At 40.8% G+C, this 19,714-nt stretch overlaps 1 protein-coding gene across 3 annotated transcripts; it reads left to right on the forward strand.

The window, feature by feature from the left end:
* The first annotated feature begins 356 nt into the window (after positions 1-356).
* Positions 357-18,543, forward strand: RESF1 (retroelement silencing factor 1). Of its 3 annotated transcripts, none has more exons than XR_014012703.1 (5): positions 357-489; positions 6,813-6,880; positions 8,258-13,577; positions 16,022-16,235; positions 16,891-17,029. XR_014012703.1 is itself a non-coding variant. In XM_081211986.1 (5 exons), the coding sequence occupies exons 3-5, from the start codon at positions 8,288-8,290 to the stop codon at positions 17,031-17,033; spliced, it is 5,511 nt and encodes a 1,836-aa protein (XP_081068112.1). In that variant the 5' UTR covers positions 357-489; positions 6,813-6,880; positions 8,258-8,287; the 3' UTR covers positions 17,034-18,543. The 3 variants fall into 3 exon arrangements, 2 of the variants coding, with proteins under 2 accessions (XP_081068112.1, XP_081068113.1); XM_081211986.1 differs by having other exon boundaries at positions 16,022-16,099; positions 16,891-18,543; XM_081211987.1 differs by lacking the exon at positions 357-489 and adding an exon at positions 507-637 and having other exon boundaries at positions 16,022-16,099; positions 16,891-18,543.
* Positions 18,544-19,714: the final 1,171 nt, after the last annotated feature.

The following is a 19,714-nucleotide window of genomic DNA, read 5'->3' on the forward strand; positions in this document are numbered from 1 at the left end:
TCAAAATGGCGAGCGGGAAGAGGGGGGGGGGAATAAAAAACGCCGCCCCAATTAACGCAGCTAATTGCAGAGGGGGTTGGCGGCTGCGTCTGCGGCGCTGAGGTATCCTCCTCTTCTCTCGCGCCGCTGTGGATTATTTCCCAAGCCTCCCGGCGTCTGAGGCGAGAATTGCGCGCGCGCGCTGGTCGGGCGAAGGCGAGCGCTCACTTAGCTTTCGGTTTCCCCTCCGCGTTTCTCTCCTCACCGAATCCTAATGGCTTTCTCCCTTTCTCTTTTCCTGCTCCCCACTACGACCGCCTCCCTCGAACAGCAGAGAGAGAGAGAGAGAGAGAGACTCGATTCCGGGCATCGCAAACCTGGCCGAGGAGGTGCTGCTTTGCGAGGCGTGAATATCCGTTTCGCGCGAAGATCCCGAGGGCTGCTGCCGCCCCGTGGAAGGGAAACGATGTCGAAACGGCTCCACACTTGGCGAGGATAAATGGGCCCGCCGTAAGTGTCACGTTTATTTTGTCATTAGATGCATTTTTATATTCCGTTGTCCCGTCCCGACGCGCCCCCACCCACCGCACCATCTACTTTTTCCATTTAAAGAGTCCATAAAGTGTGGAGAGAGGACTTGTTTCCCGCCTGGTCAGAGGTAAGTTGTTGATCTCTGAGCGGGGGGGGGGGGGAAGAGAGAGATTGTTTCATATTTTGTTATAGTGATGGGGGGAGATAAGCAGAGTTAGTTTCTCTCCGACCCCCTTATCTCCTTTTTAGGGTTCTGTAACCGTGTGACTGCACTGCTAGGGCTCTGATATCCCTTCTTCTCAAAGCCCCCACATAAAAGAAACTCTGAAATTTCCTAGCTTGTGTTGAGTTGGTAGTGCTGTTACTCTGGAGACTTGATTTTATTCCTCCCTCACAGATGTGACTGGGTGATCTTCACAAGGTGCTATTTCCCAATGGTAAAATATTATCTGAATCCAAAGCAAAGTCCGTTACTACACTTTTTTTTGGTAAAAAGCTAAATATGTATTTTTAAAAATCAGGCCAGGATTGAATCTTGCTGTTTTTCAAAGATTATCTTTAGCTGACTTTTGCTGTACCAGAACAAATTCCCCTTGAGTAATTATTTATATGTATATATGTATATATGTATTCTGTTTTAAGAATACATATTCTTAAAACAGTACAGTACTGGGAAATTCAGTGGATAAAAGTGAAAAACTCTGAATTGACTTTGAAATAAATATAATCTATTTTCTACTTGTGTATCTTCAGCTCAGTCCTAGTCATGTTTGTTTTTTTGCGACACAGGAACACCCGCTTGTGACCAAGTGGCGATTTTCAGTTGCAAGATTTATAAAAACTAATCTGGCTCTGGTGGATTCTGAATATAAATATTTTAAAGGGTCCTTACCTGTTTTGATACATGAAGATGATGCTTTTACATCTTGCGTGATAGGCAGTGATCTCGCCTTTAGACAATATTTGGTTTAGCAGCAAAAAGAGCTGTGTTCTGACCCTGAAGAGTTAACTTTCTGTAAATAACCTAGTCAGTTAATGGTCTTTCAGTAGAAATGTAAATCAACCTGATGAAGTTTGTGAATTGGTAGGATATTTGTTTGTTTGTTTAGTCCTGTGAAAACAGTCTGTTTCCTCTGGGATATTATTGGCTTAATGCCACAAGTTAAATCTGGTGTTGGCTAGATAGTGAAGAAACTCCAAAGCTTTTAAGGTGGAGCCTTACACTCCAGGATTTTGATTTTGATAACAGTTGCTTAAGTTATTTAATGTTTTATTCCTGTGTGATGTATGTTCCCTATTCTCTAACTTGATGCTGATAGGTTCTAGATGAACAATGTGGATCATGAGGATTAGAGCTATTTTAATCTCTGTTTTATTTGGTATTGTGATTTTATAACTTCTTTATGCTGTTACTATTTCTGTGTAGAACTGGTTTTAGTATTGAGATACGGGCATGTTATAGTAAATATACTGTATTTGTGGCCTACTTAAGATGAAATTCTAGCATCTAGAAATTTCATCTAAGAAAAAAAGGGATATCATGAATTGATTGTTCAGCAGAGCAGCTGTTTTTAATTGAGCCGTGTTGAACATGAACACGTCACTTGGTTGGCTGGTTTGCCAGATTTCCCCCCACCCCCCAGTTGCTATGAGTATTTTGCTGGCTTGGCCTCCCTGAGGGAACACAAACTCCTGGGCCTGCTGTTTGACTCTTTGGTATGCTATCTGTTTGGAGAATAAAGTCTGCAAAACAGTTTGTGCCATCTCCTGGTGATGACAATCAGATATACAGAAAATAAAATTGGGGAATGTCCATCACCCTTAGGACCCAATATTGGCTCTTTGTTGGGTGCTGTAGCCTTTTGTGTGTGTAGGGAAACAGTGTTTCCCCCGCTGAAGTTGTACTTCCAAAACAAGTATTTTCTTTTTGTTTGCAGCACCTTGCCATTTTACAGCTCTTTTAAAAGGCAACTAAATAAACTAAAACTAAAGCCCTGACTAGTTTTCACTGCAAAGCAACACTAGGACTGTGCTATAAATCGATATATCGTTTGATACTGGGTTTTACATCAAATCGTGATAAATGTTGACATTGCAATTTATCGCAAATGTGTGTGTGGTATACAAAAAGCACAATATTGGAAAAACAGGGAAGCCAACTTCCTTCTGTGTGTGCAGCTCTTGCCAACTCCACCTCAGTTCCCTGCCTCCCACAACGGCAAGAAATCGCTTTGGCTACTAGCTTTGCTATCCCAGTTTCTAAAACTGTCCCCAGCCTCTCCTCTCTGTTAACTTTCCATTCCAGTTCTAAGTTGCTTCCTTCCTTGCTCTGGTGATCCAGCCCCTATTCTCCTCCCCTGCTTCTCTCTCTCTCTCTCTCTCTCTCTCTCTCTCTCTCTCTCTCTCTCCCTCCCTCTCCCTCTCTCCCCCTCCCTCCTCCCGTGTGTATGTGTGATATTCTATCTCTCCCCTCCCTTGTTGGTGTGCTTGGTTTTGTGAAGCCAGAGAGGAGCTCCTCTGTGGCACTACCCTGCTGCAAGTTGGAAGGAACTCTTCCTCCCCCCCCCCCCCAGTACCATGCTTGGCTTGTAAGTTGCTTCAGAATAAAAGGGGGAGGGAAAGTGTGTTCAGCATAGCTGGCAATGTTCTTCAAATACAAAAGGCATCTCTATTGCCAGAGATTGCCAAAATGCAAATTACCCTTGAAAAAAACAGAAATTTAATTTAATAATTTTTGTTCTGTAAAATTTTATCTGTTCTTTCTGATTTGGCTTGGTTTATAAAAGAAATGCAAATTTTTCTGGCAATAAAAATATAATTTTTGTTTATATTTTCTGTTAAAATGTATCTGTACCATTCTTTTTTGGCTTGGTTTAGAAAAGAAAATTAACAATCAGATTCAATAGTGATTTATATTTGCATATCTTAAAGTGTTACACTGACTTTAATTTTTTAGGGGACATTCTCTTACCTTTTGATATCTACCGTATTTTTCGCCCCATAGGACGCACCGGCCCATAGGACGCACCTAGTTTTTTTGGGGGGAAATAAAGGGGAAAATTTTTTATTTCCCCCCCAGGTGCACTGTGCTAAGCCCGAAGCTTGGGGCGTGCGGAGCTCAGCGCGCCCCAAGCTTCTGAGTGCTGGCAAGGTCTCCGCTAGCCGTGGGAGAGCCGCACGACTTCGCACGGCTCTCCCACAGCTAGCGGACCGCTGTGCTAATCCTGAAGTTTGGGGCGTGCGGAGCTCAGCGCGCCCCAAGCTTTTGGGTGCCGGCAAGGTCTCTGCTAGCCGTGGGAGAGCCCTGCGGCTCTCCCAGGGCTAGCGGAGTACTGCGCTAATCCCGAAGCTTGGGGTGTGCGGAGCTCAGTGCGCCCCAAGCTTCTGGGTGCCGGCAAGGTCTCCGCTAGCCCTGGGAGAGCTGGGTCTCCCACGGCTAGCGGATAGCTTCCTGAAGCCTGGAGAACAAGAGAGGTCGGTGCATTCGCCCCATAGGACGCACACACATTTCCCCTTCATTTTTGGAGGGGAAAAAGTGCGTCTTATAGGGCGAAAAATACGGTATGCTACTGATTAATTTTAGAGAAATTGTGCTAATTTAAACATTATTGGTACAATAGTACTATAACCGTTGTAACAATATGTTAACTGTAAGTAAAAAATTATCAGTTTTACAGAGTTAGACTCATACGTAGTAGCTGTTGCCAGGATATTGCCTTGTTTGCCTCTACATAGCTTCAGCCTTATTTCAGATACTGTGATATATCGAAATCTCAATGTTTAGCTCGTTCAGTGTTGAACAACCAGATATTGCCCAGCCCTAATCAACACTGAAATATTAAGGTTGCAGTTATCAGTGGAAATATAATTTAATGGAGAATGTAATGCAACAGTTTGTTTAATTATCTGTATTCTATCTAAAGTTTTGGCCAAATAGCTAGACAAAGGAAGCACAGCTTGCTTAGGTTGATATGCAGTGGCTTTCCTTCATTTGAAAGTAGTGAATGAGCATGAGTTTTTAAAGAGCCAATCAGGTGTCATCTTGTTATGGCAATGATCCAATCAGGTCACAGTAGGATTCAGCTATCGATGTTATGTACTGGAGCTGAGAGGAGGATGTTTGTCAGCATGTTATATGATTGCTATCTAGTTGGTTGAGGTTTTTTCCCCTTTCATTTAGTAAGCTTGTAATAAATGCCCTCCCACCAGATGTCAAAAAAATAAACAAACAGCTGCCTGACTTTTAGAAGACACCTGAAGCAGCCATTTTAAGGAAGTTTTTAATGTTTGGTCTCTTACTGTGTTTTTATTCTGTTGGAGGCCGCCCAGAGTGGCTGGGGAAAGCCAGCCAGATGGGCGGGGTATAAAAAAAAATATTATAAAATTAAAGAAATGGTGCAAAGAGGACTGGTGACCCAGAAAGCAATGTAAAATAGTACTATTAAGTGAACAAGGCTACAATTATGAAGAAATTAGAAGAAAAATTGGTGGAAACTAAACCAAAGGTGGCATTTCTAAATTTTGAAGAGGTGTAAGGAGACTCGGACACAGGTGGTGCTGTGGGTTAAACCACAGAGCCTAGGACTTGTCGATGAGAAGATCGGCGGTTCGAATCCCATGACGGGGTGAGCTCCCGTTGCTCGGTCCCTGCTTCTGCCAACCTAGCAGTTCAAAAGCACGTCAAAGTTCAAGTAGATAAATAGGTACCGCTCCAGCGGGAAGGTAAACAGCGTTTCCGTGTGCTGCTCTGGTTCGCCAGAAGTGGCTTAGTCATGCTGGCCACATGACCTGGAAGCTATACGCCGGCTCCCTCGGCCAATAAAGTGAGATGAGCGCCTCAACCCCAGAGTCAGTCACGACTGGACCTAATGGTCAGGGGTCCTTTTACCTTTACCTAAGGAGACTGTTACTAGAAAATCAGACTCATAAAGGCAAGAAGAGGTGCACAACAGCAAGTGATGATAGAAGAATTAAGAGACTGCCTACGTAACAGAAGAAAATCATCTGGATGTATTCAAGATGACATGGCGCAGTGTAATGTGAAGTTGACTGCAAGGACTATTTGGCGCAGACTGCAGGAATATGGTCTAAATTCCAAGGAAAAAGCCATTGATACCTCTGTTTGAAAAGATTAAACTGGGCTAAAACCCATGTTAATTGAACAGCGGAACAATGGGACAGTTACTTTGAGTGATGAGACCCAAATCTCCTTGCTTGGTAGTGATGGCATGAAATATGTGAGGAGAAGAATCGGAGATTTACATCCTACTTGTACTACACCTAACATGAAACACCTAGTTAGTGTTATGATCTGGAGTTGTATGACAACAAAATGTGTGGGCAGAATTGCATCATTAATGGGAATGTAAATGCCCAAATATACATAGCCCAGACCCTAACCCAATTAAAAATCTATGGAATGGATCCAACTAAAAAAACTGGTTATGTCAGAAGCTATGCAGCAATAAAACCAAATTAATAGAGACAATAATTCAATCTTGGTTTCACAATATTACAGCTGCAGAACTAAAAAAATTGGTTCATTCCATGGGAAGGTGTTGTTAGGTCGTAATTAAAGCTAAAGGTTACCCAACTAAGTATTAACTGACACTCTGAGAATCTTAGTATACATCATTTTTTCTGTGTTTCACATTTCTTCTTTGACTGGTATTGTAATAAATAATCCTTCATAAATGTTATTGCATTACATTCTTCATAAAATTATCTTTCTATTGATGTAATTTTATAGTATTACCCCAAAAAAGTGGTGTTATGAACCATCAAGCCTCTGAAATACTTTTTCCAAAGGGTTTACACAATTTTGGCCACTAGTGTATATATAATAACCAGTAACTAATCAGCAACCAATCTTATAAGTCATTTAAAAAAAAAATGCAATCCTTTCCCCTCAGTTTCTTAGCACAATTAAATAGATATCCTTTCAGTTTTGTAGAGATTTTAATTATTTTATTGTCTCATGTTGTACTAGAGCTAATGTTTGCTGCTAGAGCAAAAGTGGCTAACTTTACATTTCCTTATTTTGGGCACTGTGACCTAAGCTAATTTTAAACCTTTGTTTTCTCCCCCCCACCCCCGTCCCTTAAGATATTTTCGTGCATCTTTTTGTGAAGGATACTTGTGTATTGAGGGATGTTATGCTTTTAAGTCGCAGGTCAATCTTAACCAAAATTTGTCACTTCTCTTTGAATATCGTCTGTATTATCTTTCTGTGTAGCAATTCCGTATGTATTGAAAAAGTATAGATGTATGGGAACCATGCATTATTTTTGTTTGTTTTTCAGAAACCTTATGAGAATACTGATACTACTGAAGATTAAATAAACTTGGATAAATTCAGAAATAACCAGTCGTAAGTATTGATTTGTTACTTAATTCAGTTGCTGTTCATTTTTTGCAGATCATAGAAACTAGGGGATATGTATATTTTAATGTGCTGCATTACAGTGGCCTGTCATGGCTAATCACAGCTTCCATGAGTTTATGAAGCAGAAACATACACAACCTGTTTTTAATGCAGCTGTCATCATTGCCCCCCCCCCCACTTATGCTGGACTTATGTTTCCAGATCCTGTGTGTATACTTGAAATCGGGTAAAGTGGGAAGGGTGCGGTTGAGAGGGGCTGGGAAGCAGCTCTCTCGGCAGACCATGTCTGTCCCACCCACCTGCCTTTAGTGACCAGAAAGTTGAGCTGGGGGGTTGGTGGTAAGCTTGGGCAATGTATCAACACATCTACCAGGACCAGTTTGAGGGCCAGAGTACGATGACACCTTCACCTGGCGGCGGAGGGACTTGGGAGCAGCGCTGATTTCACTTGCGGCATACCATTAGGTGAAGCTGCTATTGTTCTCTGGCCCTCAAACGGTGGTAGGGGGCTTCTTTAAATTGTTCTACGCTGCTCTACACTGAGGGGTGCGTGGCCGCCTGCGCCTCAGCAGAGCACTTTAATGAAGCTCTACCTCTGACTCACTAACTCGGCTAGCAGTGGGAGGCTCCTTCCCAGCTGAGCGGAGTGGTTCAACAAAGCCCGCACACTCCTCTTACTTGTATGTGAGACTGAGAGACACCAGGGCTTGCTCACCATTTAGGGCTGGTCAGTGTATCTTGATTGCTTCTTCCTTCCCTGAGGTGGGAAGAAGCAGCTGAGATAAATCCCATGCATTGTGATACATTAGCATGTTGTGGCATTTAGCTACTAATATGTTGAAAACCAGGTATTGCCCAGCCTTAGTTGAATAGTCACACCAGTTACCCCTTGCCTAGTTAACCTGATCTTGACTGAGACCATGGTGTATGGGGGGGAGGACTTTAACCCCTAGCCCTGCTGCATTCCCAACTGGAATTGTCCCCAAGCCAGCTGTTTACAGAACAGCCAGTTCCACATATTAAAGGCATGATAGTGCTGTGCTGTTGTCTTGTTGTCCCTAGCTTTGCATTATCTCCTTGCACTGAATTATTATTATTGGCAGCCTGTTCCTGTGCTGGTTTATTTGGAAGTAAATTTGTTACTTGCTCCCACATACATGTGCATAGGATTGCTATATGTCTGAGAATTCACAAAACTACCTTTATGTATTTCCTCCCTGAACTTAACAGTGAACTTTTTTTATTGGTGTGTTGTCAGCCCAACCCACAGGGAATTATTCTGCAGTTCCTACTTTTTAAATATTACTGCATACATGAAAGTATATTTGTTTAAAATCTTTTATTTTCTCCCTCACTTGTCAGATTCCTGAAAAGAAAAGAACTATCAGCACAATGGATTGGAGCACAAGATCTACCCTGACCTCCAACTTTCAGACAAACAGTGTTCAAATTCAGGAACAACATCAGTCACAACAATTTACTGCAGTAGCTTTTCAAGCAAATGCATCTGTTCAAAATTCTGGAACTTACTCTGGAAATGATCAAACCATAAAAATACTCTCTAATAGAATGAATACCCTTGCAAATAACTTGCCTTTTCAAAATCCTGGAGGCTCCAATACTTTACGTCCTATTCTGCCTAAAACATCTGTACATAATGACGTTCAGCCAGCCCACCTTGTTCTTACGCTACATCCCAATTCACTTGGACATGTTTCCTCTGAGAATGTCCAGATGGCTGCTGGCATGACTCAGAATTCAAGTTTGACAAAGAATGTGCATATTTCCTCCCCTGTAGGCGTACAAGGTAGTACTGAAAATCCTATGCAAAATATACCTCAGAAAACAGTTAATGTGCCTATTGCCTTGGATAGCTACAATAATCGACCATTACAGAATCATTCTACTTCTATGACTACTTCAGTATATTGGCAAAAGAGCCAAAGTAATACAGGACTGCCAACGCCGATGCGCTACTATCATGTTAATGGACCTGCTACCTCCCAAATAGATACTACAGTGCCTTTTAACCAGGCATCAAGTCAGTACTCAAATTCTCAGCAGAACCTTTCATGCCTTGTTTTCCCATTACAGCAAAATACTCAAAACCAAATCAATGGCCCAAGTTCAAGCCTGAAAGCAGCTTTGCATTCACAATACTATGCCCCTAATACTGTAAGTCCTATACAGTATGTAGTACCAGCTCATCATAATTCTAAGAATGCAGCACAGACCTTCCCTCAAGATCGAAATCTACCACCATACCCAGTTCCTCCTGCACAAAAAAACTATGGACAGTTTGTACTTCGACAGGCAGTTGCAAATATATCCCATGAAAATGTACAGAACTATCACAGTCCTAGGTTGGATCAAAGTAGTAATCTGTATTCAGCTCAGCTTAGTGAAAAACATCAATCTGTACCATTCACCCAAGAAACCAATGCAGTAGGCAACACTCCATATAGTGTAAGTGGATATAGGACTGCAAATCAGCTTCCTAATGAACTGGCCAAGTCATCAGTTGAAGTTGGAGCAAGCCTTTGTAACAGTGTGCGAGTTGTTGGAACAGTTCCTTCTGATGCCGCTTTAACACCACAAACGGGTAGGACTTTGGAACAAGAAAAGAATCTAGCTAATGGCTCAAGACATTTTCCTGAGAACTTGAAGGATAAAATAACAAGAGAGAGACTAGCACTGGATGGGAAAAAACTGCATGAATTGAAGAAGGCAGTGTCAATAATAGATAAGGACTTGAAAATGAGATATAAAATGTACCTATCTTCAGTACAGAATGGCCAGGCTGCTGACACTTCTGTTCACAATCAAAATGCTGTTCAGAGTCAAAATGCTGCCACCTCACTTCCTTCTTATAATACCAATCTCAATCCGTCTTTACCGCTGCCAAAGGATTCCAATCAAGCAATTCAGCTTCTTCCACATGATACCACTCAATCACTTCCTCCTATGTCCTACAGTTCTGGTGAAGTCAAATATGCTCCTTTATCACTGAAAACCAATAATCACTTAGAGCCAATTCTAAGGCATATGCTTAAAGGTACTACTGATGAAAATATGTTATTTAATGATTATGTTGGAAAAGGAGGGTCCCATCATTTGGCCATCAAAGATCATTCATCTAGTGCTCCTATGCCTTCTAGCAGTGATGTATCTGAAACTCGTGTGAATAATATTGATGATGCTTCTAGACTGAGATCAAATATTACAATGGATTCTACCCAAGTGCCTTTGACATGCACAAAAAATGGTAATGGTTATGAACTGACTACAAGATCTGCCATCGATCACTTGGGGAGTTGGTGTAAGAGTAAAATGGAAATCCCTGGCCAGTACTTTACTGACAATGTTCCGAGTTCAAATCAGAACCCACCTGGCTCAAATGGATTATCCTTATCAAAAAAAGAAGAAAGAGAGTGCATTGAGCAGAGTAACACTTGTCTGCAAAAAATTGAAAGAAAAACTGTAGCTGGGAGCAATGAAAATATTTGTGATACATATAATTCAGCTTCTCTTCAGGAAGCAACTGTTCAAGAAGCAGGCATAATGCAGAAGTCCTCAGTTACTGGAAATCCTTCTATAATGACAGACGTTAGTTGGGAGGTAGTAAAAAAAGGTCTTGCTTTATGGACCAAAAATTTGCGAGAAACTTTGAAACACTTAGGTAAAAATAAAGATTCAACTGTGTCTTTGTCCTTATCAGAAGTTGGATTAGATGGGGGAAAAACACAGCAGATTTTGGAAAATCTTCCCAGTGCATTAACTCAGAAAGACCAAACTAAAGTTCCAGTTGGATCAAATGAAACAACTGCGTCTTCTGCATCTTCCTCTCTTGGAAAAAAACTTGATGCCGTAAATTCCAATTTACTGAAGGGTTCTGAACTTCAAGTTGCCATTGTCACTCCATTGATAATGTCAAAAGAGAGTATTCAACATGAAGTGCAGAAAAAAACTCATTCATCTCTGTTGGAAGAAATGTATCCAATTATTGAAGAAAACAGTGTATGTAGTTTACAAGAGCTTAGTTCCTTAGTACCAGCTGCTGATGAAGGTGCAGGAGGAACTCTTCGTTCATCTTCAAACACAGGTATTACTATTAAGAAAGAAGATATAGATATGCATGAAAAAACCACCAAATCCAGTGAAGAAAACTTGATAGTGAAAGCTGAAAAGAACAAGGATTGCTTAATTCATCAAGTTCCTCAGAAAGATGTAAAATCTTACAAAAGTAGTTCAGATTTGCAAGAACCAGGAGATGCTGTTGAAGTGCTGAATGACACTGTGTTCGAGATATCCAGTGTGTGTACTCTTGTACAAGGTGATGAGTTTTACAATTCACAAATAGCATGTATTTTTAATAGTAGCCCTTTGAAGTCTAGTAAGGAAAATGACACTTCAGAAAAATATATGCCGTATTTCCATCATAGTGAGCAGCATTCTGGCCTTTTGAAAAGTGAATCTGAAATTATCACGAGTGCCTCAGAAGGAGATACCTTTTTGCCATCCCAAGACCGCTTATCAGATGCCACTACAGAAAAGCTGTTAGACGAATTGTCGAATTTAGAGATTCCTCAAAGTGGGAAAGCTTCAAATGAGGGGAATGTCATTGATTCTGAGGAAGGAAAAAGCAGTTCCATGCCCCAAAGTACAACTCTTTCAGGAGAGAAACTTAAGCAGGATACACTCTATGATTGTATTCATAGTGCAGACTTCAGCAGTGATAATGAGGTTTTACCTGTAAATAAGGGAAACATATTCAGCAGTAGTATTGCAGATGGAACGAACGCTACTGCAAAAGAGGATGCCACAAAAAATGCGCTGTGTGAAGAAAATCAACCAGATTCTGGAATCGACACTGAAGATCCTAAAATAGTACTAAACGATCAGCTGACTGAACTCTTGAAAGAATTTCCTTATGGAATCAGTTTTCCAAAGGCTTTAAAACCCCCAGAGAATAACGATTTTGTGACTAAACTAAGTGAGAAAGAAGATGAAGAAAAGCCTCAAAGTTCTGTGGAAACTCCCTCACAAATACAAATAACAATATTAACTTCTGAACAGATGAAAGAAATGTTTCCTGAACGTAGTCAATCTTCCTCTAACATACCCAAAAACTGTGAAGTTGACCAGTTTTCAACAGAATTTAAAGATGACTTGATGGAAGAGAATAAAAGGCATAGTCAAACTGATCAAGCTGTACCTTATGACAGCCAAAATATCTCAGCAGAAACAACAGCTGCAAAACCCAGTAAGCATAAATATTGCTGCCTCCAGGGTTGGCTAGCTTTAACAATGGGAGTGGAGCCGTGTAAGTGCATACTGCCTGAAAAAGTTGCCTCAAAGCAGAAGGTGGACATTTGTCCACAGTCTAAAACTATATCTAAAGTCAAACCAGAAGCTGATGCAAAAACTGGTATTCAAGAAAATGAATCAAAAATAGATCCTGAAATTCCACTTTCATCTCTAGAAAAACTAGGCTCTCAAGAACTTAATATACCTGTCAAGCAGGAAATGGAAGAATTGCCACTCCATACATCTTCTCCTACTTTGATAACTGAAACAGTTGAAATTAAAATACAGAACCACACACGTGAAAGAGATAATGTCTCTGCAGATAAAACACAGTGTCCTTCAAGCACAAAAGATTTAAAAGTGGTTGCTGCTAGAACTCTCTCCAAGATTGAAACCTCAGTTAAACAGAGAACATCAAAAGAAAAACTTGTTGTAAGATCAAAGACAGATCATCGAAGGAGAATAGAAATAAAGCGCAACACATACCAAGAAAGATATAAAATTAAACGGGACTCCAATGAAACACGCATTATTAAGGGACCAACTTTGAGTAAGGGTTTGAAGAGAAAAATGGCAATAGGAAAAAAGCATAAGGCTTTGGTAAACCAGCAAAATGATGCCATAAAGTCCCCAAATATAAACAGTATTAAAATTAAGAGCCCTCAACATAAATCTACCATGCTTTCACCAGAACATTTAAATATAAGGAAGAAATTAGATTTTGAGAAAAACTACGGATACAAAAAAAATTTGGGGCACATGAGGATAAACAATGAACCAAGTAGGACTGAGCATATTGAACACAATGAAGAAAATATTCAAAGGAAAAGTCTGAAGATAAATTTGGAAAAATTTGCGTATTCGAAAGAGAAGAAAAATGTAGGCAATTACAGAAGTCATTTAGATGCATCACCAAAACACATGAGCCACGCTTCCAATATACTTAAAGCTCCCTTCTCGGTTAAAGAGGGTGTGCTAGATACTCGTAATAGAGACAAGCGACTTGAGAGATCTCTTTCTGATAAAAAAACATGTTTCAGTAGAAGAACTGGTATACTGCCAATTTCTCTTCAAAGAGAACAAAAGAAAAAATATTTGAACCAAGTTGCATTCAAAAGGATTGCACAGAAAACAATTTGTTTGACAAACTTAGATTCACATTCCAAACCAGTATGGCATGTGAAATCCAGTAGTGTTTCATCATTGTGTGAGGATCAAAAGAACAGCAGCGCATCCTCTCAGCAGCCAGAAGTGGAGAAACCGAAAATGCTTGAGTTCAAAATGTGCCCAGAGATATTGTTTGGAAAATCAGTCTCAGAAGAACAACTTTTAGATAGAAAGAATCTTCCTGAAAAAGACAAAACCCCTATCACAGGTACAGTATGATATGATCAAGCCAATCTATAATAAACTCCTGTTAAATAGGAAGTTGTAAATGCAGACTGGTATTAGTTTTAGTATTTCCCCTGCTTAAGTTTACATTTTAAAATGTGTTTTGTGTGTGCGTGTTGGTGTCAAGGAGCTGTCAGTCAAGCACAGCTCATCCACAAGGCAGGAAAGAACTTGAGACACAAAATGCTTTTAACTTTTATTAACAGAAAGTAACAGCATAGCAGAGTTCCTCACTGCTTCACAAAGACTGTCTTAGCAGTTACCAGTGAAGTAATCTTAGAGGTACTTAGCTAACTTAGATAATTAAAATGCATATACGTAACAGTGGTGAGCTTGAGTACATTTCTTTTTAGGGTTAACATGAATGATATGATTAATTAACATTTAAGCATCCAGAAATCTGCTAAAGGACAAGAAACTACGAGAAGGAAGCAGCTGGAGGGAATGAATCATGGTTTATGTTGTCTCTATACTAATGCACGGAGTAAGGGATTCAAGCAAGATGAATTTGAGCTCATAATACAGGATGGCAAATATGACCTGGTGGGCATTGCTGAAACCTGGTGGGATGAGACTCATGATTGGAATGTAGGAATTGGAGGGTATAGCCTGCTCAAAATGAATAGAACAAACAGGAAGGGAGGAGGAGTAGAATTATATGTAAAGGATGTGTTCACTGGTGAAGAGATCCAGCATCTGAAGCATAGAAGACAGAGAAACAACAGTGACCTTACTGTGGATGTCTGCTATAGACTGCTAAGCTAGACTGAATAGTTGGATTTTGCCTTCCTAGAGCAAGTAGTAGGTAGTCTGCGTGGAGAAGATGGGAGAACGCCTGGCTTTCCAATACTACATGTGAAAAGGATCTAGGGGGCTTTTTAAAGATCTGCCTTAGGTTTTTCATCTAAAGGTTTTTATTGGCTTCTAACATTGGGAGAAACCTATTGTGTGTGGATGGTGCCATTCTGGTTACATAGGATAAATAAAAATGGAAGGAGGAGGAGGAGGGGAAATAAAGAAAGAACATCCCATTCTTCATCTGCTAGCTATATAGATAATTATTCAACACATCCACTCCAAGGTAACACTGAACAATCCACCTTCTATAGACCAATATTCTCTTCAGTACTCACACCCAGATGTCATATGTTCATTTTTTTATTCAAAAAGTCTATAAGAAGTTTCCAATCTTTAGTAAATGTTGACACTGATTTTTCTCTGATTAAACACTCGATTCACCATCTCATCTAAGTCCAGTAATTTCAACATGCCGTATTTTTCGCTCTATAGGATGCACTTTTCCCCCTCCAAAAATTAAGGGAACCGTGTGTGCGTCTTATGGAGCGAATGCAGGCTCCTTGGCTTCAGCGATATCAACGCGTAGCCTCCAAAGCGCAGAGGGAGCGCTCCCTCCACGCTCTGGAGGCTATGCGTTGCTTTCGCTGAAGCCTGGAGAGCGAGAGGAGTTGCTCTCCAGGCTTCAGGGATAGCCGCCTGAAGCCTTTGGAGCACAGCGGGACCTCGCACTGCGCTCTAAAGGCTTTGGGTTCCTTTTGCTGAAGCCGGGAGAGCAAGACACTCCTGGCTTCAGCAAAAGGAACCCAAAGCCTTTGGAGCACAGCGTGAGTTCCCGCTGTGCTCCAGAGGCTTCAGGCGGCTATCCCTGAAGCCTCTGGAGCGCAGCGGGAACTCAGTCTGTGCTCCAAAGGCTTCGCAACCTTACCGCTGCTCCCGTACCTGTTCTGGGGTCCGGGGAAGCTCCGGCTTCCCCCGCCGCAGCCCCGCAGCGAAAAACGAAGCCAAGACAGCCAGCAGGATGGATCCCGCTCACTGTCTTGGCTTCTTTGCTCTTTGAGCCTGGGGGGGGGGAATAATTTTTTTTCTTGACCCCCCCCCAAAAAAAAACACCTAGGTGCGCCTTATGGAGCGAAAAATACAGTACATTGGAAGAGTTTTGGTTTCAGTTGAAAATTGACCTTCAAAACCCTCAGTATCAGTTTATGTACTTGCATGTAATATTTTGAAACTTTTTTACACATCATTCAAGCATGATAAAATGTCACTTTATTTTCTTGAACATTCTGAAAACCCTGCTGAAACAGACCAAAGTTTCATGTAGCTCAGGCTTTTAGGTGCAACAGCCTCCAGGTAAATTCCCTTGAGTATTGACAAGGCGGGCATTTTTTGCAGTGTGTTTCACCAGTGCTTGGCTCTAGAGGGTTTCCAAATAAAGGAAGTTAATAGTTGAGAAATAGCCTGTGAGAGAACAACTTTGTATATTTTGTGATCTATGAATGCATGGGTTGCTTCAGATCATTCTACTACATTGACTGTGGGGTGATTGTGGTTGTCCCTGACCCAAGTATATTAGCCTGCATTTCACAGACAACTGACTGTTTACTCATAACTTGCAATTATCACTTGCAGCTGTCAAAAGTAAAAGAGAAGACTGGTTAAATTACAACCCTGTTAAGAGAAGAAAAACTGAAGAATATGAAACTCAAGGTAACTTCTAAAATCCATATAAGGATAATGCCAAAATTAGGGTCAACCAGAATATCGCAAAATAGTGCAGAAGTTCTGCAGAATTCCTCATCAGAAAATTTGCAAATGAAATAAATGGGAGGCAGCAAAAAGTAAGGTAACTTTTTGATTTTCTGTTCTAAATCAATAAACTTGATTTTGTGAGGTTGAATGCTAGCTTGAAACTGACTTGGCACTTAGTGAGGCACTTGATGGAGGGAGGACCCTTCATTCTCAGAAGAGTAGTTGGTGTCAAAAGCTTCCCTATGTGCCAAAGTCCAGACTTCAACCAACTCTCCACATTAATATTGTCCAAGGTGGTCTAGTTATGGACAACATATATGTCTATTGCAGAGAACAGATGTAACTACTGACTTGGGAATACCACTCTGCCCTGGCAGCTCCAAGATAGTGGTGGAACTAGCCACAGCACAGTATACAATGGCATACCTATATTGCCTCAATAACATGCCTGTTAAGGTTGTGACTTGTCTAGTATTTTGAAGCTTGAGTGAACTTGGAAAGCCTTAACACAGCATAGCGTGTTAAACCAAACTTATTTGCGAGCTGAATATCATGGTTGAATAGTAATGATGCACTTCTATACTTGCCTGCTCAAAACTAAGTTTTAGCAGATTCAATGGGACTTACTCCCAGTATTGTTTTTTATATATAGCTTTGGAGTTTTGGCAGGAAAAGCTGAATTTCGCAAGTCTGTCTATCTCTATAAATCCTCCAAATTAACAGTGCAATTGTTTGTCACTATTCTGCAGTTAATGATGGCATTCCTCTTGATACTGCGATAAAATTATTGGATGGAATGCCTGTGAAGGATTCTAAAGCTACATTTCAGACCTACAAGAAAATGCATCTGGAAAAAAGAAGCCAAAGCCTAGATAGCACTCCCTTAAACTAAATGTCATAAATGTGAGTAATATCATGGGCATGTCTTTATGGTGTATGTATTTGATGGAATTGGGCCATAAAGTAAAAGTGACTGACAGGGGTGGGCACTGTAAAAATGATTATTGCACACACTGGGATGTTTTGTGTTCAAGAAAAGATTCAAAAATTGTTTACCGATATAATTTACAAATAATTTTAACAATTGAATGTATCACATTTTGCAATTAATATATTCCCCTGACTGTTTAATTCCATCATTTTGTCTAAAAAACGAGGATGATAGCACTGTAATTGCAGAAAGAAGCCAGTGGATTTTATCCTTCTTTTTAAAAAGACATGTAATGAAAATATAGTTTATTGGTTTATCGGTTTCCTATAAAAACTAAGAAAACAATAACAATATTTTCAACTCGCCCCCCTCTCTGAAGAGCAGAGATAGTGTTAAAGAATAATACATTAGAATCAAGACGTAATGAGAATAGACCAAAGTGTCATTCCACAGTGTCCCATGAGCAGTTGATGGACAGAAGCAATGTTCAATAGATTCTGCGTAATCAATAAAATTGTAACATGCCATATAAATACTTGTTTCTTTTTCCAGTTTGATGGTCCTCATTGTGATGATGTTAACTTATATTGTTATATTGTTGTTAACTGTCCTGTATCTGTAACAATCATAGCATTTTTAAGAGAGAGCAATTTTGTTTTGTCTGAACTTTGGAGAGATAGTTAAAAACATGAACAAAAGCAGATAAGCCTTGGGTATGCACCAGGGAGCACTGGAAACTGTGTGCTGCTATCCAGTTTTGCTGAACTTTACAAACTTTTCAGAAAGTTACTTTTTACTTTATTTATAATTTTCTGTTATTTGAGGCTTGTTGGTTTTCAGATGTGTTTTTTTAAAAGGAAAAGTTGCAAATACCTCTGTTGAATATCTCTACTTCGATTGAAATGTAATTGTATTTGAAAACCCAGTTTGCATTCATTTTGACCAAAACTTTGTGAGTCAAAATATTATCAGGATTCACCAGCCAGTTATTTAAACAAATCCTCTGTAAGCTATATTAGCTAAGGGTTGTACTTAACTGTATTACTCAGCTGACTTTAAGGCTTCTTTCAGCCGAAGGGAAACAAAAATGATTTCCCCCTCCTCCAGCAGCTCTTATGCCCCACTGAATCTACTCTGGAAGATCCCCAACCATCCGGAGCAAATGTCAGGGTGGGTGCATCAGGGGGTAGATCACCCACTCTGAAATTGTTTCCTTCCCCGTTCCACTGCTAAAAGCCTTATTGTCAGTTGAACAACACTCTGGGATACAACCAAGTATGCTTCCAAATATATGCCCTAGAAACTATTCTGATGTTTAATATTCATTTTTAAGTGCCTTTTGTATTATTTGGTATATTTGATGATACTTTATAACATTGTCATTTATTGATTGTGGTTTTTTATTAAAAAAGTTACATGAACTCAGTGCTTCTGTTTCTTAATGCAATTAAAAGCATACTTATTTTGGCAATGGTTGTTTTTTGTGTATTTGAAAGAATACTTGCTTGAATTTTAATCTGAGTGGTTGAAGTAATCTTTCCAAACATACAACAATATCCCTAGGTACGTCCAAGGCCTTTGTTTGGGGTCCACCTATTCTGTAAGCTCGTATAATGTCAATGGAGGTGAGTGGGTGGGGCGTCTAGATTCAAACTGCCAAAGCAATTTAAAACAAAAGCTCTCATGTATGACTATCATCGAGCACTTCATGTACTGTTTGCGTTACATCAGCTATGTGATCAGATAACATCTCAATTTTAGCTTCATGTAGCTGCAGAGCAGCATTTCAGCCACTTGCTAGAGCCTGACTTACATTCCTTTCCCACAGGGGCCTTTATAGTTTTACATCCCCATTTGCCTAGAAGTACCAGACTGTTGCAGATATTAATATTGTGCAGTTTGAAGCGACTGGACGCATAAGAAAAGACTCCTTTTGGAATAAATCATTGTCCAGACCCATAAAAATATTATTAAAACTTATGGCAGAAATCTTTAATAAAAGAAAACAGAATACATCAAATGATATGTCCAGACCATTGGTCAGCAAACCTTTTTGGGAGGGGGCTGGTTGACCGCCCCCAGACCTAGTGGCAGGTGCACATGCAGCGGAGGGGGCTTCTCGCTCTCCCCATCTCTCCTGCAGCCCTTCCCCTCCCCCTGCCTACCTCCTCCACTGCTCTGCCTGGGGTTGGGAATCGGCGGCGGTGGCAGCGCCTCTCCTTTTTGGGTCAACTTTCCTGGGCGCCAGGCCACGGGGCCAGCAGGCACACCAAGCTCCAGCCCACAGCACAGCCATGGGGAGAGGCGAGCGGCGAGGCTTCCTATCAAAGCCCAGCCCCCTTCCTCTGCAGGGTGGGGAGAAGCCAGGAAGAAGGAGGGAGGGAAAAATCACAAAAAAATGGAGCCAGGAAAGAAAAAGGGGGAAAAAATGGCGACCACACCGATCCAAGCGGCGATTGCAGAACTGTTTGAGGGCCAGATCCAGAGGGTAAGTGGGCCGGATCTGGCCCGCAGGCTGTAATTTGCTGACCCCTTGGCCAGACTATCCATGCAATGTTTTGCGCTGTTCGGCACCGGCTCAGCATCTTCCAAAATATGAAATAATTCAAACAGACCTAAAAGCAAAGGTCTCTCTCCACAGT

The sequence above is a fragment of the Podarcis bocagei genome (genome assembly GCF_964188305.1).
Source record: "Podarcis bocagei genome assembly, chromosome: 10".
Classification (NCBI taxonomy): Eukaryota; Metazoa; Chordata; class Lepidosauria; order Squamata; family Lacertidae; genus Podarcis; species Podarcis bocagei.

What these genes read in the sequence shown, in the direction of transcription:
- RESF1 (XM_081211986.1), top strand. Translation starts at nt 8,288, where the DNA reads ATGGATTGGAGCACAAGATCTACCCTGACCTCCAACTTTCAGACAAAC. An exon ending in AGACAAAACCCCTATCACAG is followed by an intron (nt 13,578 to 16,021) that starts GTACAGTATGAT and finishes TATCACTTGCAG; the next exon opens with CTGTCAAAAGTAAAAGAGAA. An exon ending in TGAAGAATATGAAACTCAAG is followed by an intron (nt 16,100 to 16,890) that starts GTAACTTCTAAA and finishes ACTATTCTGCAG; the next exon opens with TTAATGATGGCATTCCTCTT.